General features: G+C 38.4%; 1 protein-coding gene across 3 annotated transcripts in view; it reads left to right on the top strand.

Moving 5' to 3' along the window:
* Nucleotides 1-13332, top strand: part of LOC127618738 (adenylate cyclase type 6-like) — an 84358-nt gene extending 71026 nt beyond the window's left edge. Inside the window, exons 8-24 of one of the 3 annotated variants that reach the window (XM_052091357.1) lie at nucleotides 912-1070; nucleotides 1285-1426; nucleotides 3863-3991; nucleotides 4206-4234; nucleotides 4503-4650; nucleotides 4921-5018; nucleotides 5100-5187; nucleotides 5279-5395; nucleotides 5957-6118; nucleotides 6450-6625; nucleotides 8230-8253; nucleotides 8330-8359; nucleotides 8470-8602; nucleotides 9835-10098; nucleotides 10969-11173; nucleotides 11386-11510; nucleotides 12221-13332. In XM_052091357.1, coding sequence (XP_051947317.1) covers nucleotides 912-1070; nucleotides 1285-1426; nucleotides 3863-3991; nucleotides 4206-4234; nucleotides 4503-4650; nucleotides 4921-5018; nucleotides 5100-5187; nucleotides 5279-5395; nucleotides 5957-6118; nucleotides 6450-6625; nucleotides 8230-8253; nucleotides 8330-8359; nucleotides 8470-8602; nucleotides 9835-10098; nucleotides 10969-11173; nucleotides 11386-11510; nucleotides 12221-12349 — 2158 coding nt within the window. In that variant the 3' untranslated portion in view covers nucleotides 12350-13332. Of the gene's footprint in view, nucleotides 1-911; nucleotides 1071-1284; nucleotides 1427-3862; nucleotides 3992-4205; nucleotides 4235-4499; nucleotides 4651-4920; nucleotides 5019-5099; nucleotides 5188-5278; nucleotides 5396-5956; nucleotides 6119-6449; nucleotides 6626-8229; nucleotides 8254-8329; nucleotides 8360-8469; nucleotides 8603-9834; nucleotides 10099-10968; nucleotides 11174-11385; nucleotides 11511-12220 lie in introns of all 3 variants that reach the window. The other 2 variants (XM_052091356.1, XM_052091358.1) reach the window with 2 other exon arrangements.
* Nucleotides 13333-24305: the final 10973 nt, after the last annotated feature.

Raw genomic sequence — 24305 nt, 5'->3', positions numbered from 1 at the left:
TTGATGTCAGGGCTTTGTGATGGCCTCTCCAATACCTTGACTTTGTTGTCCTTAAGCCATTTTGCCGCAACTTTGGAGGAATGCTTGGGGTCATTGTCTATTTTGAAGAACCATTTGTGACCAAGCTTTAACTTCCTGCTGATGTCTTGAGGTTGCTTCAGTATATCCACATCATTTTCTTCCTCATAATGCCATCTATTTTGTGAAGTGCACCAGTCCCTCCTGCAACAAAGCACCCCAACAACATGATGCTGCTCCCAAGAACCAGACTTGTGGACATCCTCAATTTTTCTTCTGAGGTCTTGGCTGATTTCTTTTGATTTTCCCATCATGTTAAGCAAATAGGCGCTGAGTTTGAAGATAGGCCTTAAAATACATCCACAGTTACACCTCCAATTGACTACAACTAGCCTATCAGAACAGAAGCTAACTGCCTAAAGGCTTGGCATAATTTTCTAAAATTTTCCAAGATGTTTTAAGGCACAGTTAACTTAGCGTATGTAAACCTCTGACCCACAGGAATTGTGATATAGTCAATTAAAAGTTAAACAATCTGTCTGTAAACAATTGTTGGAAACATTTCTCAGAAACATTTCTCATGTCATGCACAATGTAGATCCTAAATGACTTGCCAAAAATATGGTTTGCTAATATGAAATCTGCGAGTGGTTAAAAAATGAGTTCTAATGTCTTCAACCTAAGTGTACGTAAACTTTTGACTTCAACTGTATGTATGCAAGTATTGAAATATTTAAGTATTGAATACGAACGGTTAAATATAGAGATATACAGATAGTATATTTATATTTATATTATTTGAATACAAAACCTACACAGCTTGGAAGGTTTTAATAAATCATAAATTACAGCTGATTAATTGATAATAGCATATGTTTATGTTTGTGCCCTAGGTTGGTGAGAGAGGTCACAGGGGTCAATGTAAACATGCGGGTGGGCATCCACAGTGGTCGTGTGCACTGTGGAGTTCTTGGATTGAGGAAGTGGCAGTTTGATGTGTGGTCAAATGATGTCACGTTAGCCAACCATATGGAGGCTGGCGGCAAAGCTGGGTGAGAGTTTAGCACAGAACAAAAATCATATAATGTTTTTCTGGAAATATCAAATAGGTTGTTTGTATGATTACATGTTTTATGGGTAAATGTATTTCAGGTTTCATTCTACTTATTAAATTATAATTTGAAATTAAGTTTCAGTTTTAGATGGTGCACAAGCTGGGCTTGCATAAGCGCTTTTAAACCCCTGTGTTTGTAATATGTTCTCCAGGAGGATTCACATCACTAAAGCAACTCTACAGTACCTGAATGGAGACTATGAGGTAGAACCAGGTTTTGGAGGGGAGAGGAATGCCTACTTGAAAGAAAACAGCATTGAGACCTTCCTAGTACTGGGCTGCAGCCAGAAACGGGTAAGAGGCTAAACATACTGAATGTGTTCTTGTGTTCAAAAACAGCTAGGGGAAACGGAATGCAATGCTCTTTCTCTGATACTGCCATTATAAGAGCCTCCGCTTACATTGCAACAGAAAATGTTACAGTTGCTATTGTAAACATTCAATACATTCAAGATTCTTGTCCCGCCCACAGCTTTTTCTGATTGGTCCATTGTTTTAAAACTGACATTGATGCACTGCATAACAAAAGTTCAGCTATTTTTTACTGACACACTGTCTTAAAAACACAATGCTCACGGCACAAGATGCTTATAAACAGTGATACGATGGGGGTCGCACAGTGGTGCATCTTGTCCGTTGAAATAGCACAAAAATGCATCTTGGGAGATACGCACCCCAAATGAGAAGCATCACACCACATTGAAAATGTCTGAAACTGCAACAAACCAAACTGTAACCAAATATTTCAATAGTTTGACATTTTTTATAAACTAATTACATTTATTTTTACATGTATCAAAAATTAAAGATTAATATGATTCATATGTAAGCTTAAACAATATGAGAAAACTGTCCTGAAAACCTGAGCTCCTGAAATGATAGCATATTATTATGCTGAAGTATAAGCAGTTTTTTTGGGGATTTAGATAGTTTAGGATGTTGCGTCACGTGTGATGCGTTTTGAAGGAAACAGCATATTCACAACGCAAGTTACTCATTCTGGCTAGCACGTAACTTAGATCAGGTCATTCGTGTCATTATGTGTGCATGCTATGTTGCTCGACATACTATGACTGGATTATTTAAATCAATTCTTTCTAGAATTTTTTTTTTTTAAGAAATCAAAAAGAACAGTGTTGTTAAAGGTGCACTCAGTAATTCTAATCCAATACATTTTGTGTAAATTTCTGCAAATATCTCCTCAGTCAGCTAGCTGTCAGTTCTGTGGGAGGGCTGAATAAAATCTAGTATTTGTACACAGCTCTGGCTCTGTAAATGGGACAAAAACAAAGTGTAACAGACCGATCCACACAACACTACTCCAGCCAATCAGCAACAAGGGGTGGTTCTTATGCGTGCACAGGGTGGGGGGTGGGGGCAGAGCAAGAGGGAAATTCATAAGAAGAGCGATAGAAAATCTGGCTGATGCGAACTTTCTAAACTCCAAAGAGGACAAATGGCTGAGAAACAGACCAAGAGAAAAATGTCAGATGACTAAAAACTAAAAATGAAGGATTATGTTAAGTCGAGGGCTAGGAGCCGCATTAATATCGGCGAGGCTTTTCAGTGGTGGAGACCTCAGATAGGTAATAGGCTTGAAGACAGATGTAGAAGTTGCTCTTTTTTTTCTCGATGGGTGGGTAACATAAATTTTGCTATGTTTCACAGAACCCATATATGCTGTTGTTGTGATATTAAATTTAGCAGCAGGAGAGTTGTGAGTGTCTGGAGCTGGTGTGAGTAAAACCTTCTCGCATGCATGAATTTTGGGTGGCGGAGCTTCCAATGGAGCACTGAAGAGAGGGGTGTGTTTGTTTTGGCAGTTGGCAGAGTTCAAATATCAACAGTGTTTCTAAGGACTCGCTGAGTGCACCTTAAATACATTGCAGTATTTTTTCTCATCATATTTTTTTCAACAGAATTAATTCAAACAGTTTGATTATCGTCATGATAATCGCCTTTCTCTTTTTATCTTCGTTATCGTTGACATAATAAAAAAAGGCTATTTGATATGTTTGTGTCTATCTAAAAAGCCATTTTTGAATCGAATTTAATTGAAAACTCTGTGTGGCATTCAATTGTCAGAATGAATTCTATCCAGGAGGTGAACAGCGGCACCGGTGAAAACAATGGTTTAAATATTAGGACACTGTTTTGAGGTCTGCCTACCGCATCCAGTGTGCCTGACCCCCTATAGGCACCTAATTATTTAGTTTTATAATTTATTTAAAAACATTTTCTTCTTTTAGCATGTCTGAAGAAGCTCTTTGAGAGAAATATTGCTAATAAGTCCACATTCCCCCTACTACATTTTTGTTGAAAATGCATTAATTTACCTGTTTACACACTGGAACGGCATTTTCCTCCACCAAAAATAGAGCGTTTCAGAAACACTCTCCATTAATGTATACTTTGGAAAACTGTGACATTAGAAAACAGAAAACTGTGTTTTCGAACAAAATGTATTAATGCGGATGTGCCTTAATGATTTGTAAGCTGCCTTTTCAAAACATTACCATTTAAAGCCACAGTTCTACAGTGTTACATGCTACACTCTTAATGTCTAAAATCCTTTTGTGAAGCATCTCCTGGAATAATCCAACATATCTCAGTTGTGCATAAATGTTAGTGCTTATTGTGTGTAATGACTTTGAGTCAAATCAAAAGTCATTTTATCCTGATCTTTTTCAAGACTAGATGTTCTTTTGTTTTTGTCCTTGACTGTTTCAGAAAGAGGAGAAGGCCTTGATGGCTAAGATGCAACGCACACGGACAAACTCTATGGAGGGTCTGGTGCCACGATGGGTTCCTGACAGATCTTTCTCCAGGACTAAAGACTCCAAAGTCTTCAGACAGATGGTGAGACCACACAAGACCTGTCGGTCAATCTGTCACCCACTCCCTCTGTCATTCGCTTTATATTTCTCTCTACTGTTCTTATAGCTGTACTCTCTTTCTACCTTTGTCTTTCCTCTTGTCCTCTTCCTGTACATAATCTCAGGTTTTTTTCCCCTTAACTCTTACATGGAGTTTCTTCTCCTTTGGCTAATATCTGTTTCTTCTGTTCACTCAGGGTATCGATGAAACAACCAACAAAGACAAGTGAGTATTTTTTTATTTTTGCCTTTTCTAGAAAAATGAGATAGATATTGTTCCCTTGGTCATGGAAAACATGGGAATATCAGGGAATTGTAAAACTGTGATTTCTCTATAAAGTTTTCTAGTTATTCTCAGTTCTAAAACTGGCTAAAAAATGCTCTTTGTGAGTGTAATCTCTATAAAATTATTATTTAAAAATCTGTATTCAGCAATCAAGAACAACTGAAAAAGTCATGGAAATACAAATAAACCTTTTCGCTCTCACAAGCAGTCGTGGTGCTCAGGAGGCTTTAAATCCAGAAGACGAGGTAGACGAGTTTTTGGGGCGTGCCATCGATGCGCGCAGTATTGACCAGCTCCGCAAAGACCACGTGAAGAAGTTCCTGCTTACCTTCCAAACCTCCAGCCTGGAGAAGAAGGTCAGACTCAAAGACACTGGCTGACTTCCAGCTTCCTGTCCAGATCTGTCCACCCCCTTCAGCTTTATATATTAATGCTGATCATCTAGCACACTAACAGGAAGGATGCAAGATCAGATAACCACCAATTTCCTTTTTGGTGTTTATGAGGGAGAAGAATGAACACTGTGTAGAACTTCAGCCTACTTGACATTTTCTGAAGACAATGTAACAGGTGCTTGGTAAATGTACATATTTTGATGAAAGTTTTGTTGTCTTTGTATCGTTCAGTATGCTAAAAAGGTAGACGATCGTTTCGGAGGTTATGTGGCCTGCACACTGCTGGTCTTCTGTTTCATCTCCTTTATTCAGATCGTCATTTTCCCACAGTAAGTGATCAACCCTTACGCACTCACACTTTCATGTGCTTACATGAATCTGAATGAAACCCCCTGTGTGTTGTTATGCAGTACTCTGGTCATGCTGGGGATTTACATAAGTATCTTCATTATTCTTGCCAACATCCTCTTCATCTGTGCCATTTACTCCTGTGTGAAGGTAAGTAGTCTTCTTACCATGTGTTTTTAAATTATTATTTTTTTCTCCAGCTTTTTTTTCTTTGTACAAATGTGTTCTCTCTGTCTCACAGCTTTTCCCGGCTGCTATGCAGACTGTTTCCAAGAAGATCGTTCAGTCTCGTACCAATAGCACACTCGTGGGAGTTTTCACCATCATCCTCGTCTTCATCTCTGCCTTTGTCAATATGGTACGCAAAGCTGCCAAAGCACTTCACAAATAAAAATAGTGTATCACATGCATCATCATTTCAGGTCATTTCACAATCTTATTTCTTTAATTAATCTTAATGTCACTTAAAGGAGTAAATCTGTCATCATTTACTCAATCTCATGTTATTGTGGAACACAAAAGGAGAAATATTGCATAAGAGTCATTCATTTGAAGTTATTCGCCTACATATCTGCATCGGCAGAAGAATGAACCAAAGTCATGAAAATGATTCAGCTCTGTTATTTTTCGAAAAATGGAACCAGTTCTGATTAAGGCCCACACTAAAGTAATTTCCTGGCTACGCCCTTGTCGACAGCCCCTGTTCGCATTATGGGACTACACTGGTCATGCTGTAGTGCACTCTGGACATTCAGCAAAATGTATTTTTTTGTGTTCTATGGGTTTGGAAGGACATAAATGACAAGGGTCAATGTAGACAGATTTAATTTTTTCAGTGCATAATATATATATGTCTATATCTAAAACATTAATTTGTGAGGTATGCATGTTGCCTGTGTGTTTTGTGTGTTTCCTGCAGTTTTCTTGTGATACAGAGAATCTGGTGGACTGTGTAGCAGAGCAGTTTAACTGGTCATCGTCAGAAATGGTTACTCCCTGTGTCATTCACAACCTGTCTCGCTCAGCAGCGGATGGGCTAGATATTTGTCCCAGCAACACTCCCTCCTGCCCCTTCCCTGAGGTAAGAACATGTGTTTGTGTAGATGAGAGTATAAGAGTTTAAAACTACCTCAATTTCAGTATAAATTTACTCTATTACAGTACCTTGTTACATTGCAGGATAATAACAAATAACAGTTACATTTTAGTATATTTCACTTTCAATGAAATATGCAAATTATTCTCAGAGATTGACAAAATTGGCATTACACTCTACTTGTTTCTGTGCAACAAATAATCAAGATTGTGTTGTTTTGTTGCATCACTCTTGGTGTGAATAGGCCTTTTACACGAGTTTGTGAACTTTTCAAAATATACTCATCTTTTACATTTCTTGTCTATGTCTCTCTCAGTATTTCAGTTACAGTGTGCTGCTGACCCTGTTGGCCTGCTCAGTGTTCCTGCAGATCAGTAGTATTGGAAAGCTGGCTTTAATGCTGGTCATCCAGCTCATCTTCCTTCTGCTTGTGGAGTGGCCAGAGGTGGCGCTGTTCGACAACGCTGACCTCTTCGTCACTGCCAATGCACTGTGAGTACTGCTACAACCACTAGAGGGTGTCAGTACAGCTGTTCCAACAGAACGTCTTGGTTACTGTTGTAGCCACCGAACAAGACGTTGTGTCGATTTAGTGACACAAGTGACACAAGGGGTCGCTCTTGGGAGTCCTAAACACTTCTGATCTTTGAGAAAAGGCCAATGGGAATTGGTGAGTGGAATTTGCATGCCACTCCCCCGTATATACGGGTATAAAAGAAGCTGGCTCACAACCAATCATTCAGGTTTTGCGCTGAGGAGCCAAAACAGGGTCCCGGCCATTTCAGTGGGCAGTACAGAGTTCTGCCAAGAGGGACATAATGTCTCATTCCCTCCATCGGGGAATGGAGGTTGCAACAGTAACCAAGATGTTTCCTATCTGTCACTCACTCAATGTTGTGTCGATGTAGTGACACTATGGGTCCCTATACGAAACGCCACAACTAGCTGAACTGTGTTACATGGACTGCCGGTGCAGGTGAATGCAAGCCACTGCAAGCCTCCCCAATGCCCCAAGAACGTCGCACAGTCCATCACACCCTGGGTCTTTTTTTTCTCTCCCCACAGTGTGAAAAACTTTTTCAGCTGGGGCCAAATGTATTTGCATCGGGGAAGGTGTTCTTTCCCAGGAGGGAAAAACACAGTGGAGACCACATCCTGCCTGAAGGGGAGGTTAACATGTGCACGTGGAAGAGGCGTCATGATAGGTCCGAATTGACTCCAAATCAGCTGTACCACCTGGGGGTGGAGTCTCCACTTTCCCCTGAGCGTCTCAGACAGGAAGGGTCTGTGCCAAGGAAAAACCGAGACATGGAAGTATGTGTCCTTCAGGTCTACCGCTTCCTGCGGGGGACTCTACGTTGGGGACGAGCAGTTGGTTTGAGCTGCACCAGCACCGCCTGAGTTGCAGCTGCAGGGGGTCACCCATCTGCTCGCCGCTGAGGAGTGCGGGACCTTGAACTGCACCGGGGCAGGATGTGTTGAATGGCCTCCATAGGTGGCACTCCTGGACCATCAAGGTGGACATTGCCTGCCCGAGTGCCTTCAGGTGACCTTCGGCGCCCAGAGGGCGAGATCGGTCACTGGTCACCGAGCACAGATCCTGCATCACAAGAAAAAATCTGAATGAATGGTTGCGAGCCAGCTCCTTTTATACCCGTATGTCCGGGGGAGTGGCGTGCAAATTTAATTAGCCAATTACCATTGGCATTTTCTCAAAGATCAGAGGTGTTTGGGACTCCCAAGAGCGACCCCTAGTGTCACTACATCTACACAACTTTGAGTGAGTGACAGTTAGGGAAAGAAAATTACTATGACTTTATGTTCAGTTGATAAATTGGATTAAGAAGAATTTAATAACATTTAATGAACACTAATTTAGTAATTAAAGGTTAAAATACTGTGGTTTGCAATGAGAATTGAGAAAATGTATCTGGTGTATTTGTGTTGTTGTAATTAGTTACACATGTGGTTACATCTTTGAATAACATATTAAATTACTGTATTACTGTATTGTTCTTATCTTAGTTTGTGATATGTGCCTTTGCACTGCATGTTTATGTTGTGTTAAAACAAATGGACTTGTTTTTCTTTTTTAGCGTTTTCAATGACACACTGCAATGGTGAGACCTATTATGGCTTCTATTATTATAGTTTTTGTGAATGCAATTTTTTTTAATGTTCATTGTTTTTCTTCAGGTCCAATCTCAATGCAACTGCTGATCAGTGGTATGTGTTAATATAATAATTCCACCCTCAACTTTACCTTGAGTGTTCCAAATCTGGGCTGCATTTTGTTTTTGTCTATATTATGATGTAAATAATCCGTCTTGTTGCAGTCCTTTCCGGGTGACTAAAGTGTCCCTAAAGGTCATGACCCCAGTAATCCTCACCGTGTTTGTACTGGCACTGTACCTGCATGCCCAGCAAGTGGAGTCTACAGCTCGTCTAGACTTCCTTTGGAAACTTCAGGTGGGATTTCTGTTCGTGTTATTGGTTATTTGGCTTCCATTACAATTTCCAAAACAACTTTCAGTATGCATACTACAGAAACAGTACCTGAGGATCAAAGTGCCGTACTCAAGGGCACAGTGGTGATAGTTCTTGGCGTCTTCTGGAGTTTGAACCTACAAGATTTTGTGGCTACCAGCCAAAAGCTGAACCACTAAGCCATAACACCTGTTGATGTTGCTTTTAGGTTTTCACACTAAGATGATTAACATGTGGCCATGATGTTACTGGATATCATAGCCAGTTGTATGTTTAGTCTGCACATCCCATCTGACATACACAGTATTGCTTCTGAAATATTTGATTCCACTATTAATCGAATCAATCATTTTGTATTTAACATATGTTTTTGCAGTGGTTGATCATTTAAACCAATCAGATACATGTCTATTGCTCGCTTCTGTGTATGATTTATTCAAAATTTGAATAACAGCTTTGTTTTTTTATGCTTCTGAGAGAGCCAATGTAAAAATGACAGTTTGGGTAACTAGTCATGATTTACTGATGTATAAAACAGCAGTAAACAATACAGCATACAGTTGATCCACCTCAATGTTTATTTTTTGAATGTAAATTCTATTAATCTAAATACATTGCAATTTCAGTATCAAGGGAATAATAAGCGACAATTATGATTTTTTTCATAATCATGCAGCCCTACCATCTAGTTTTGCAGAGCCAGACTGGTCCACTGTAGCTTATCCTGGCCAAGAACTGCTCATTTAGAAATGGCCATCTGAGCAACATGTAAAATGGCAAATTTAAGAAAAAACTAAAATGTATGTGCCATTACAGGCAGGGTTAGTATACAATGTATATATACCGATAATACAATAATAGGCTGCAGTAGTCTGCTAAAAGGGGTGTAAAAAAGTTTTTAAAAAAGTATACATTTACAGAATTTGACATTATTACGGTTTGAGCTTTCAAAAGTCTACACATAAATGTAATATAGCTGTTATAATGGTTAGAAATTGATTACAACCTAATAAAAAGTAAATATTTTGCAGATAATATTTTTATAATTTCTTTTGGCTTTATTATAATAACAATATAAAAAACAATTATTTATATTTGCAAACATCATATTTACTATTTTTCTCAGTCAGTATACAGTAAATGGGTCTTGCTTGATATCAAAATGTTTGTAAACCCCTGCTCTATATAATAATTATCTGTCTGTCCATCAACAGGCCACAGAAGAGAAGGAGGAAATGGAAGAACTTCAAGCCTACAACCGCCGACTCCTCCACAACATCCTGCCTAAAGATGTGGCCGCCCACTTTCTAGCCCGAGAGAGAAGAAATGACGAGCTGTACTACCAATCATGTGAGTGTGTGGCCGTCATGTTCGCCTCCATCAGCAACTTCTCTGAGTTCTACGTGGAGCTGGAGGCCAACAATGAGGGAGTGGAGTGTCTTAGGCTGCTTAATGAGATCATCGCTGATTTTGACGAGGTTAGTTGGCTAGGGGTTTGAAAGGGATGAGTGAGGGAAAGATTTGAAGGGATGGAGGAATGAAAGGGTGGGTAAAGCTTGATTTACATTATAAACTGATGGATATACAAAGTCCATGGAGGCTGACGTGTCAATAAATATTGATCAAACCTGTTTACATTCCAGTGTTACAATTGATTATTTTTGTTGATTAGCCATCTTATATATTATATGTGTTTTGTTGAAATGTATGTTTCTATACACAGGTGATCTCTCCCTAAAAGCCATTATGCACTCATTCATTTTGGCAAATGTATTTGTGGCCCTGTCATACAGTCGGTTACGTGTTTTGAAAACCGTAAACAATTACAATCAATATTTTAACTATCCAATTATATTTATTAGAGCTGTATTCAGTGCGATTCATTATTAAGAATATTGGGTTAAAAAACATATAATTAGATAAATTTATTGGCAATTGATTGACAGGCCTAATATTTATTAATTTTGTCTCATTTATTTAGCAATTTTGTGTTATCCACAAGTTGGCTTGATGATGCAGTAAAGTGTTACTACAAATAATGTTGCATCATTTGCATATCTATTCTGATTGGTCAATTTATCAGAGAAATGATTAGTTTCCTCTGGCATTCCTGAACTGATTCAACTTGTTAAATTGTACCTAAGCTAACACACATTAAAGTAATATAAAGGTTACTTTAATACACATGAAATAACATTTTCTAAATGATCAACACTAGTAAGAAATTGATTAAAACAAGAAAAACATTTTGAAGAGGCTCTTACTTCCTCAGACAGACTGGGTCTACAGTGATTTATAATCTACAGTTTTGATGAAGTCTAAATCCTCCTGTCTTTCCTCTAATGCAGATTATCAGTGAGGACAAATACAGGCAGCTGGAGAAGATAAAGACCATTGGCAGCACCTACATGGCTGCATCCGGCCTTAACGACTCCACCTATGACAAGGAAGGCCGCTCACATATTACCGCCCTCGCCGACTACGCCATGCACCTCCGCGAACAGATGAAGTATATTAATGAGCATTCCTTCAACAACTTTCAGATGAAGATTGGTGAGTGTCAGTAGGGCTCCCTAGCCTTTTATTGTTGTCATAGATTAAGTTGTCCCAGGGCGCCAGTCACCAGTGATTAAGAAAAACAATGTAAAATGTGAAATACCTCATAATTTTATTTGTTTTGAATTTCAATACCAGTCAAGTTGTTTAAATGCCATGAGTTGTACTTTTTATCACAATTGTGATAAAATAAGTATGTGTGTGTGCAGGACTGAACATCGGGCCAGTGGTTGCAGGAGTTATTGGAGCCAGGAAGCCCCAGTATGATATCTGGGGAAACACAGTTAACGTGGCCAGTCGAATGGACAGTACAGGTGTCCCAGACCGCATTCAGGTAAACCTTTGAGCCTGTGAATGACAGCTTACAATTTTAAAATGATCACAAGCCTTCAGATGAGACAGATCAGCATTTAAATCACCATTGGTATTTTGCCTCTCAATAGTGTCTCCTGCGAGCACTTAAATGTTGATTTTCTGATGCATCGCGTCTTCATTTGAATGATCTTTATATTTATTCATAAAGTAATTGTTCACCATAAAAACAGTGAAAAAAGGAAGTTATATTTTGATCTTTTCTCACCCAAAACCAATTGGATTGCTTCAGAACACATGCATTAAAACACTGGAGTCATATGGATACCTTTTATGCTGCCTTTATGTGTTCAAATCAAATCTGTATATCTACCTAGCCCTACTTGTGAACGGATTTCGTCAAGTGGAGGGTCTATCATTTCACGACTACATAAATCTCTTTTTGCATCAGTGTGTTACTGCATGCTGATCTTACACAAAGTAAAATAAACATTTTCAAAAATCCTAAAAAAGTCAACAAATATACTTCAATTTCACTGAGAACATGACATGATTGAGTGGAATTGACATTATCTTCTATTGTAAGAGTCTATCACATTCCCATTAACATCCACTTTCATCACATACAAGAACATGATAATAGATGATTCATTTTGCCCACAACATTGTACTTTTATTCTATGTATTAATAATTGAACAAAATGAAAAGGATGCCCTGACATGCACTTTCAGGTGACCACAGACCTGCACCAGGTGTTGGCTAGTAAAGGTTACCAGCTGGAGTGTCGAGGGGTCATAAAGGTCAAAGGCAAGGGTGAGATGACCACTTACTTCCTGCACGACGGACCTCCCAACAGTTAGCATTCCTTTGGATTCCCACAATTCGCAGGTGAGGAGGATTGCCCGCGGCAACCTGAAGACAAACAAGTAGCCATCGCCATCACTTGAAGAAAAAACTAACACAACAATGTAGATTATTTAAAAAAACCCACAAAAAACAATCAAGACTCCAGACTGGAGAATCATGACGGGGCGGTCGTGGATAATGGCTGTGCACCTTGAAGGACGATTGTTTCCGTTTTAAAGCCTCAGGCTGCTTGAAAGATACAAAGTCTGTTTATTTAATAAAGGCCTTTATTCGCCGATGAAAAACGCTGTACATAAGGCATTTTCTTGTTTTATTTTTGTGTGACATTTTGTTTTCTGTTATTTTTATTTCAGGAGAATATAAATACTGGTACTCATGTTTGGTTTTTTGAATTCCTTATTTATTTTGATCTTGATGTTTCGTGCAAAAAGTCCTTTATGGAAAAAAGTGGGGACAAAATGCAGACACATTTATACCGTACATGTGAACATGTGCGCTTGTATATTTGTGTGTACAAATACAGTATCTGTATAAATTAAGAAGAGAACTATTGACCAAAGACCAAAGTATTTAATACAAAAGAAGTTGTCAAAACGTTTGTGGATGTTTTGAAATATACGTAAAGCTCTGACGTTCTCACCACTCTATTTTTCCTGTTTTTATGACGTTTTATCATAAATTACACTGATTTGATTGACCAGCAATTTGGGGGATCGGCAGGGCATGTTGTTGATCAAATGATGGACTGAATGAATTAATCTTACAGTCTTGTTTTCTCAAAACAAAATTGAGATGCAAAAGTTGGTTTTCTTCAGGAAGGGTTTTTTGTTTTGTTTCAGTTTTTTGGGAAGTGGGACCGGTTCTGGGCCTTCAAGACGTCCTCAAGGAAAACTTCAGTTTTGTTTTGTGTGTACCGCCATTTCTTCTTTTTCAAAGAAGTATTTTTGGTACAAAATGAAATAAAAATGGGGGTGGTTGGAGGCATCTGGGGAAAAGCCACAGCATTGGATACCACGGTACAAGACAGTTTATCGCGTTCCAATTCATTCTAAAAGGACTTTTTTTAAAACGGAAGAAATATATCTATAATTATGACTGAATACTGTGCTTTGTAATCTTGAAGGGGCATAACTCTTTTCACTGTGAGGTTTCTATAATATGACAAGCTGCTTTCTTGCCAAACTAAACAGCTCAAAAGCATGTCTGATTGTGGTATCTTCTCTACGATTTTTGTTTGTTCCTTCATTTGTTTGATTCCCTGAAGTTTTACTGTTTTGGAATTTTGTATCACCTCTGTATCCATTTTTTTTATTCCTGTTATGGTTGTTCTTATCTATGTGATTATGATTCCATTCCGGCTGAAGAGAGGAAACAAAGGCTTGAATTGAGACATTCAAGTATGTTGGTACTAACTGATCAACTGCACTCAGAGACATATGATAACCAGTATTCCATCCATTGTTTGTTATGCACATCAGTGAACATCTATTTAAGGAAAACGTCAAGAGAAATTAGAAAATATGGTTCAGTCAGTCAGCTTTGTTAGTTTCATTGTTTGTAGTGATAAGCAGCAGTCACACTAGGCTTTGCGCAAGCAAAATTATTTTGGACACCGCAATGGACAGGATATGATGTCATGCTCAAGGGCTTCTAGTTTTAATAACACATCGCAAATAACAAATACTATCATTTTTAAACTGTTAAAGTAGTCCATCCACTCTGTGTTCAGATGCATTTACATAAAAGTCAATAGAGTTCAAAGTGTAGTGTGACCGCGACTGTAGACTGATAAATCCGCCGATATTTTGCTTTTTTCAAAATTGTCAGCATCGACTGGTAACCATGTCTTCTTGTCCAGTTAAAAGAAGCATTAGATTCTCAGTGGTAATCCAATTTCTTTTTCAAATATTTTGTGAATATTGAAATATTATTAAAAACTTTCATTTAATGTCAATGTATTGTGAACATTTCAGCTGCTATAAACTGTATTAGGCTACATCATATAGGCCATCCAGCTCTCTAATTTTCATTATTGGCAACTGCCATTGAAAAACATATATTAGTCGAGCATGTTATTTATAGTCTGAAAAGCAAAGAAAAATCTGATTTTTACGAACCTGATCCAAACCAAATCCATATGTGGTTTGAAATCTGATTTTAATCAGATTCTTGGCAATGCTTTTCAGTCTGCACTGTCAGATTTGATTTCAAGAAGCTTTTTCCATTATTCATGATGTGACATGTACAACGTCATTCATGAAACACAGTATTGTCTACAGCTGTGTCTGAATTCATTCATTCACTGATAAATGAGTCAACATCGACTACACTGTCTGAATTCAATGATCAGATTTCATCACTCTCAAAATTACAGTGCAAACAGTCTAACAAATTGGATTTTTGTGCAGTATGAACAATGGCAAAAGTTTTAAATGTACACTTCTAATTCATGCTTGCATTGTCAAATGACTTTCCTGCCAAGACTGAATGGGCTTCAACATGACTCGTTCTTAAACCATAAGAAGTGAGGCGTCAACTTTAGCGTTGCCATGTTCACTTCTGTAATGTATTTCTTTATTTCTTTTTTTTTTTTTTGAAAGGGGACAGTGTACATTAATCAACATTGAAACAATGTAAATGTACCCGAGTTAGCTCAAAAGTGCTAATTTTCATCAGTAGCCCCTGTAACATACACTGATCAGCCACAACATTAAAACCACCTGCCTAATATTGTGTAGGTCCCCCTCGTGGCACCAAAGTGTAACATAAGTGTAGAATAACATTCTGAGATGATATTCTTCTCACCACAATTGTACAGAGTGGTTATCTGAGTTAACAGACTTCTTCTGTTCAAAACAGTCTGGCCATTCTCTTTTGACCTCTCTCTATAACAAGGTATTTCCATCCACAGAACTGACCCTCACTGGATGTTTTTTGTTTTTGGCACCATTCGGAGTAAATTCTAGTAATTATGTTGTGTGTGAAAATCCCAGGAGATCAACAGTTACAGAAATAATCAAACACTATTATTTATAGTGTCAAGCTGGTTCTCGCCTCCTCCTTGCCCGTCTAAACCCCTTTACACTGGTGCCGAAATCCGGCAAGGAGGAGGCGAGAACCGGCTTGACAATATAAGTAATAGTTTAATGAGAAACTTAAACAAAAGATACAAACACACACATGATGGGCATGCCCGTTAACGATCTCTCTCTCCCGCACCATCTTCCGCAGTCGGCCTTTATCCCTCTCAGAGGCTTGATTAGCCTGATAAGGGCCCAGTGTGTAGAATCACGACCTGGCCCCGCACTCCGCCCTGTCACATATATGTTGCTATTACTTAATAATTTTTAAAAGGTAAACAAACAGCCTAATAATTTTCTGCTTAGGCCTATTAATATATATACAAAAATTAAGTAATAATTTAAGTTATTAATTTTATCCAAAGAATTCATAAAAATGTAATTCATTAGAGGTATCAGTATTGGAATCGATATCGGCGATACTGGCCTAAATGTACTTGGTATCGGAATGAAAAGAAAATAAGTGGCGTCGCCCATCCCTAGACAACAGAGAAAGGCCAGACTGGTTTGAGCTGACAAAGTCTACTGTAACTCAGATGAGAAGAATATAATCTCAGAATGTTATTCTGAGATGTGGGTTGGTGCTGTTTTGGCAGCACGTGGGGGACCTACACAATATTAGGCTGTTGGTTTTAACGTTGTGGCTGATCAGTGTATAATCCAAATGTAAACAATTTTATCTTTAATCCTAGTGCCACTGATTTACAAAGCATAAGTCAATGATTACCGGACAGTTCAGATAACGCATTATGTGGCCGATGCCAGCAAGTAGGTATAGCTGCAGGCCAGAGATCTCCAATTGGGGGTGGGATCTCTAAAAGAGGGTGGGGTTACTCTAGAAGGGACGGAGATACTCCAAAAGGGGGTGTCACTTCCACTCATGGTTAGGTTTTGGGGGCTCCCTATATCTTTGCTGGTTGTTTGGAGCTCGCGCCCCTTTTTGGAGCAATGCCTGCAACTATACCCTCCTCGCAATACAAGTTCTCTGCAGAACTTTTCATGTGGAGGACAAAGTGGCACCTGATGAGTCATGTGGATGCGCCATTAGGTGTATAATACCAAACTCTTACTCAGCCAGCTAGTTTCTAACATAGAACCAAGAGACTTCCCGTACACTGCATCATGCAGTGCAAATTGCTGCACATTTGCCTTAATTTAACAAAAATTAAATATATGATAACAGTGCCTCTCTTTATCACAGTATAAGATGCGTAATGTGCTGCCCATGTACATCTGGCGGGCGTAACACCTTACGGCCTTTCAAAAGGCCACGTTCGTTGACTCAGTTACCCATTTCTGTGTATTGACTTGCATGACGGCCAAAGCACTGTCTATTTCCTGCTTTGTGTTCTTCACTTATTCAAAACTTGCTGCTGCAGCTCAGTCATTGCATGTCAGTTGATCATGTTCGTACCAAAGGCAGGTGCCCTGTTGTTCTGTCCAGTATGTGCAATAAAGTGTACATGAATGGAGATTCGGCATAAGGGAAGCAAACATATTATGTGATGTACTATGGACAAGCAGGAGTGTATTTTAGTACTACTGACTCTCTCACACTGGGGCCTCTGTCTAGATCAGGTGTGAACGTCTCCTGGGCATCTCTTTATTTTCGTTAACTTTGTGTTTGTTTGATTATTGTTTTTACTTTATTTGAAGGACTAGATAAGGGACTAGCTTTTCAACTTCGGAAACGAAAGTTGAGAAAAGAACTCTTGATAAATATAGACAAACCTTTCCCCTCTGAAAATAAAAAATAATGTCTGTTTTGTTTTTTGTGATTGCTTTTTATTGTTGTTGTGTTAAATACCTTTTTTTTTTTCTTCTTTTTTTTGGGGGGTATATTATAGAAATTTAATTTGACTAACAGGAGATGATACATAAATGAAAGTTAACTATTTGCATCTTTTTGAAATAACTGACATACCTGGGAGTTTCTCTGGGTAGGTCCTTTGCCAATAATTGCACATCCAACAGATCCATTTGAATTAATTATATTAAGACTAATAATCAAAATGGTTGATTCTTATGAAGCCTGTCAAGAAAATGTCCTGATCATATTTAACCCTATATAAAAAAACAAACAAAGATAAAATCGCATACGAACCTTTTTTGTGTAAAGATATAGCCAGTTTTGCTATGAAGTTGTAATGTCAACAAACCCGCAAAATGAAGATTTAAACAACTTTTCAGCTCAAATAATACGTGAGTTTAAACAGAAGAATGAATGTAAGTGCTTTTATAAATTAATAAGCTTCAAATTTCTGCCTTTAAACCCTTCAAAAATTGTCCCCATTCATTTCCATTGTAAGTGCCTCACATTAACTTTGATTTATGCTTATTTAAAGAAAAGGACTGATGAGTCTAAATAGTGTTTTGTGGTAATCAACATTATGCAACAAATGCTGTCGATTGAGATTAATCAGAATTGAACCCGGAATATTCCTTTAAGATGCCAATAATTCACATTTTACCCTTAAATTCTCATTACCGTAATGCAGTCAGACGTTTAACTATTCCCATTTATTACTAGTATGATGTGTAAATACTTTACAATTTAGATAATTGGCCCTCTTAAGAGGTCAAGCATTAAGTGCAAAGTCAATGGGCATGACCATAAAGTTTTTGTATTTTTGCGCAAGCATGTACTAAGTGTAGGCACAAGTGGGTTTGGCAATATCATGCGCTCCACGAGCAAAAAGTGCAGTTTAATTCTGAGGTTTTTTTCCGGTTATTCCAGCGTCTGCGTTCTATTATATAGTCCATTCCCTCAAGCACCAATGATTTAAACAAAGACAGCACATTCATACAAAGTTGGTAGTATAAATGGACCGTATGCAATGAATTAAAAGAATAGAAATATGGACTTACATTCTTTTGTGCATTAACTGCATTCTTGATGAATGTCAGGCATATTTTTTATGACAGTGACATGCTTCTTTTAAATGCATAGAAAATGTTCTCGTCAGGATTTTGATGTATGCTCTTTTAAATGATAGAGAATTTAAGTATTATTAATCATTTTCATCTACTGATACACATACCATAGCTAGTGTTAACGTGGATTGAATCAGAATGCACTTCATATCTACTGGTCGATTTTGATAATGTAAAAATAAATTAATTTATTGAAACACGAAAATTAGAAAATTACAAATATATATTTCTAAATTCAAATCAAAATGAAAATATAAACAAAATAATGAAGTGGTCAATAAAATCATAACAAATCCCCCCAAAAAATGTCTGTCCAAATTCTTCCACTGGCCCCTTTTGCAATTATTTAAAAATCATTCTACGACAAATTTTGGAAAATTCCATCCATCTTCTAAAGCCGCTTGTCCTATGTAGTGTTGTGGGTAGTGCTGGAGCCTTTCCCAGCTGTATTGGGGCCAAAGGCAGGGAAACACCCTAGACTGATGGCCAGTCCATCACAGGAATGACACACACCTATGGTCAGTTTAGAATTTCCAATTTATTTAACCTGCATGTTTTTGGACTGTGGGGGAAACTGGAACACCTGGAGGAAACCCACGTGAACACAGGAAAACATGCAAACTCCACTTGAACCAGGGACCTTCTTGCAGTGCTTCCCACTGAGCCACCATGCCACCCCTGGTGTAAAATAACCATGCTGCTAGAACACTGCACAAGTGTTTGTAGCCTGCTTAGCATTGCTTATTCTTATACATTCATCGTTTCATCCTTTGCCATTTTACCATGTGCTTCAGGTTTTTCCACTTTTCTACTGTTTCATCTGCGTGTATTTTACGTTTTCTCTCTTTTTTCCCCCGCTTGTCTACATCTCGCATCTCGACTGCGTGCATTCTTTTTCTCCAGTGTTTTACACAGATTATTGCATCAATCTCAAACATCTCCGAATTAGGAACCACATCGATCTCAAACCATCGCCACTCAAGAACAACCATAACAACAACAACACCAAACAATTGCGGTAAGTCATTGCATCCGCTCATGTTATTTCTTCCTGGATTGCATGCCACGTTTAATTAATATAGCTTCTTCTGTTAGCAGTGAGGGATTCACATGTGATAAATGTAAGGAATTAGTCAGGCTGATGGAGAAGGTTAATGAGTTAGAGACACGCATAGTGGAGGTCAGTGAGAAAGAGAAGCCGGTAGATAATGTTTCAGATGCAGGTAGTACAGCGAGCAAGTACACACTCTGGTTCCGGATGCAGAGCCCTCGCAGCAGGGCATTTGGGTGATGTTTCAGTGGCATACTCTCTCATTAAAGCAACACCACTCTCCCATTCCTGTTAGGGTTTCCAATCGATTCTCCCCACTCAGTGATGCCCCCACTGAGAATCATGTTGAAAGAGCCTTAATGATTGGTGATTCTATTGTAAGAAACATGGAAATAGAGACTCCCGCTACTATTATTAAATGCATTTCCGGGCTCGAGCATCTGAAATCAGATCAAATTTACAAGTGCTGGCTAATGCTAAACGTAGATTTTCTAAAATTTTAATAATTGTAATACACTAACGATGTCCGGCTTTGCCAGTTAGAGATCACTAAAGATAATGTTAAAGAGGTATGTGAACTTTCAAAAACAATGTCAGACACTGTAATATGCTCTGGCCCCCTCTCTGCTCATTGTGGTGATGATGTTTATAGTAGATTAGTGTCACTGAACGGCTGGATGTCCGAATGGTGTCCGGAGAATAGCATAGGATTTATAGACAATTGGAAGAGTTTTTGGGGTAGACTTGACCTGTTAAAGAGAGACAGACTCCATCCCTCCAGGAAAGGTGTCAGTCTCCTCTCTTGCAATTTGGCTCATAGTATTAATAGTGATAGTGTTTGACTAACTGGGGCCAAGGTCAGGAAGCAGACACACTGGTTAATCTGAACATCTGCTAGCTGCCTTAAAACATCACAACGGTCACATAAACTACAACACATAGAGACTGTGTCACCTAGATATCATATAGATATATCATATACTGTGTCTTTTACCCAAACTACCAAACACAAAACTCTCACTAAATCAATTGGAAAAAATTGAAGCTAAACATCATATAAAAGGTAGGGCTACTAAACATTAGATCTCTTTCTACCAAAAGACTAATTGTAAATGAAATTATTACAGATCATAGTTTGGATGTGCTCTGCTGACTGAAACCTGGCTTAAACTGGATTAATATATTAGTTTAAATGAATCTACTCCCCCAGGTTATTGTTATAAACATGAGCCTCGTCACTCATTTATTGATATTCTCAACTCTCTTGGAGTCAAACAAAATGTGACAGGACCAACTCATCGCCATAATCATATGCTAGATTGAATTCTGTCATATGGAGTTGATGTTGATACTATAGAAATTTTACTGCAGAGCGACGACATCACAGACCATTGCCTCGTCTCTTGTATGCTGCAATCAGCTAATGTCATTCAGTCTACACCATACTATCGTTCAGGTAGAACTATTCTTTCAACCACTTAAAATAGTCTTCCAGAATTGTCTCACATACTCTGTAAGCCAAAAAGTCTAGAAGAACTTGATGTAATAAATGAAAATATAAATAGTCTTCTCTAGCACTTTTGATAGTTAAAGAAAAAAGTCCCTCACCATGGTACAATGATCACATTCATGCTCTCAAGAGACCAGCTCGGAAAATGGAGCACAAGTGGAAGAATACAAAATTAGAAGTATTTCATTGTGCATGGAAGTATAGTGTCTGCAGCTACAGATGGGCACTTAAAGCTGCCAGGTCACCATATTTTAGAAAACGCATTGAAAATATCCACAAGAATCCGAGGTGTTTATTCAGTACTGTGGCTAAACTGGTTCACAATAAAGCATCGACTGAACTAGATATTACGTTGCAGCACAATAGTGATGACTTCATGGATTTCTTTACTGGTACAATTTAAATAATCAGAAATACAATTTGAACTATGCAATCAACTGTCACAGCACATCAGAGAACAGTGTCTCACTTTGTATGTGTAAACAAGGAATAGTAAAATCAAACAAAAGTTAATTATGGAGTGCCACAGTGATCAGTTTTAGGGCCTCTGTATTTCTCCTTATACATGCTTCCCCTGGTAGATATTGTCAGGAATCATAGAATAAGTTCTTGTGCTCTCTGTTGCTGACATGCTCTCTGTTGCTGATGCCGAAAAACTAATTCATGCATTCATGACCTCAAGACTAGTTTATCGTTTTGCATTACTGGGAGGATGTCCAGCAAGTTCAATAAATAAACTTAAATTGGTTAAAAATGCAGCAGCCAGAGTGCTGACTAGAACCAAGAAATATGATCATATTAACCTCATTTTATAGTCGTTACATTGGCTACCTGTTACATTTCATATTAATTTTAATATTCTGTAAACTACGTAAAAACTTTGAATGGTCTAGCTCCACAGTACTTAAGTGACTTCCTGACATGCTATATTCCATCATGTTCATTACGATCACAAAATTCTGGCTTGTTAATAGTTCCTAGAATATCAAAATCCACAAAAGGAGGTAGATCCTTTTCTTATTTGGCTCCTAAACTATTAAATAGTTTTAAGTCTAGACTAAAGACTCATCTATTTAGCCAGACATACACCTAATTAATATTTCAACTTATAATTAGGCTGCTTTTTCTGGTCTGGAACCAGAAACATTTATCATGATCTATAACGCTGCATAATATTGTATGGCATCTACGCTAATATTATTCTATTTGTTCCCATGTAATTTATATCCCGAGGTTGCCAGATCCACCTCTGTTCCTGCTTGGTGTCGGACTCCACTGCTATGTGTCGCTGAGTGATGATGACAAACTACAGCCGGTGCTAGACAGATATCACTTCAGTCTTTTGACTCCAGAGGATGAAATGATGCCATCTCCAACTGTAAGATATGGGATACTTCATATGCCACTGCCTGAACCTTGGACTTAGGATGGACCCCACTGAACCTCACCAAAATGACCTGCTGGTTGAACTGTGATGCACCTCATTGATCTCTGCCTGCATCACCTTTGTCTATTGATGGACTACACTCTTGAAATGGAATACATAGACTATCAATTAATTGCCAACAAAATCCTTCATCAGCCAACTAACAAAGGACAATGCACCAATGTGAACTTCTGCAGTTAATCAAGGATGGACTTCAAAGACATTAGTCATTAATCTTAAAGTTCATAAAAACATTTTTGTTTTTAAACCCTGGACCTTAACACTTACTTAGTTTAATCATTTTAAACCATGACTTGCACTGCACACAAATAACTGATATCGGCATTATATTCATGCCGTTTAGCCAGAGGGAAACTGGCCACCACAGTGAGCCTGGTGTCTCCCAAAGTTATTTTTCTCCATTAACCAACATCTTATGGAGTTTTGTGTTCCTTGCCACAGTTGCCTTCAGCTGCTCACTGGGGTTCTAAATACAATTATAATTACATTTGTATACACAATTTGCAATCCTATTTAATCAATGATCACTCTAAGACTTTATAGATATTACAGTTTCATTTTCTGTAAAGCTGCTTAGAAACGATGTGTGTTGTGAAAAGCGTTATACAAATACAAACGACTTGACTTGAGATAGTTTCGAATCTCATAATTCGTTTTTTTTCTCAAAACATCTACAACAGTGATTGTCATGGACTTAATGTTCCACTATATTTTAAGAGTTTGGACATTTGGACTTTTTTACCACATCCTGGTGGATTCTCCAAACTGCAAATGCAGGAACTGAATTTGGGTTTTGCGCAGTGCAACGTCCAATTTCTTAGGAAACTTGCAAATTGCGCTTTGTGCCACTTCATTAACATATAATACACCCAACACGCTTGCGCTGGCATGAAAATTGCACTTAGAATTAGCGCTTTCATGTAAATTGGATAAGACCTTAAGCATGGTCATAGTGCGTATTGCTGCACTTTGCACACTCATGAAAATAGGGCCCTACATATAACTTTTTTAATTTTGCAGTAATGAGAATTGAAGGGTACAATATGTGCAGCTGTCATGAAAATAATGTCACAATGTAAAAAACTTTAATGGCCCTAAAAATAGGCTTCATTTTCTTCAAGCAAAATATCATTTCATATTTGTTTCTTTGATGTGGAGTTAAATAGGTCCAGAATATTTTCTTGACATGTTTCATGCAAATCACCCAACTATCGCTTTTAATTTAATTTATTTAATTTAATTTCTTTTTCCACTATTGAGGTCTACCTGGCAGCTATTTCCGCTTGTAATTTTGGGTTTGACGGCTCAACGGCAGGGCAGCACCCCCTCATTCGTAGATTTATGAAGGGTGCCCGCCGTTAACTCCCAGTTACTAGGAGAACTGTTCCTGAGTGGGACCTCTCTATGGTGCTGGAGGCTTTATGTCAGCTGCCTTTTGAGCCCGTGGGAAGCATTTCACTAAAATTGCTGTCTTTCAAGGCAGTGTTGCTCCTGGCCTTAGCATTAGCTAAAGGTGTCAGTGACCTGCATGCACTCTCTGTTCATTCCTCGTGCACTAAATTCTCTCTTAGTGGAGATAAGGTTTTCCTTAAGACTAACCCGGCCTTTATGCCAAAATACTTCCCAGCATTCTCGTGTGAGGTAATGGAGCTTTCCTCTATTCACCCTCCTCCTTTTTCATCTGCAGAGGATCATAGGCTGAATGGTCTGTGTCCGGTCCGTGCCCTGCGGGCTTACTTGGATAGGACCAGTGCTTTTCGGAAGAGTAATCAGCTCTTTATCTCTTGGGCCCCCCTCACTCTGGGAATCCCATTTCTAAGCAACACTTCTTAGTAAGAAAAAGTGTTTATGGGCCGGTTGGCCATGCACATTCATGTCACCAAGCATGCATTAACATTCCTGTCTGGGTGTTGTCTTTACTGTATGC

This window comes from Xyrauchen texanus, chromosome 25, assembly GCF_025860055.1.
Source record: "Xyrauchen texanus isolate HMW12.3.18 chromosome 25, RBS_HiC_50CHRs, whole genome shotgun sequence".
Lineage (NCBI taxonomy): Eukaryota > Metazoa > Chordata > Actinopteri > Cypriniformes > Catostomidae > Xyrauchen > Xyrauchen texanus.
The sequence above is the reverse complement of the archived record's forward strand: the minus strand, read 5'-3'. Positions and strand labels throughout refer to the sequence as shown.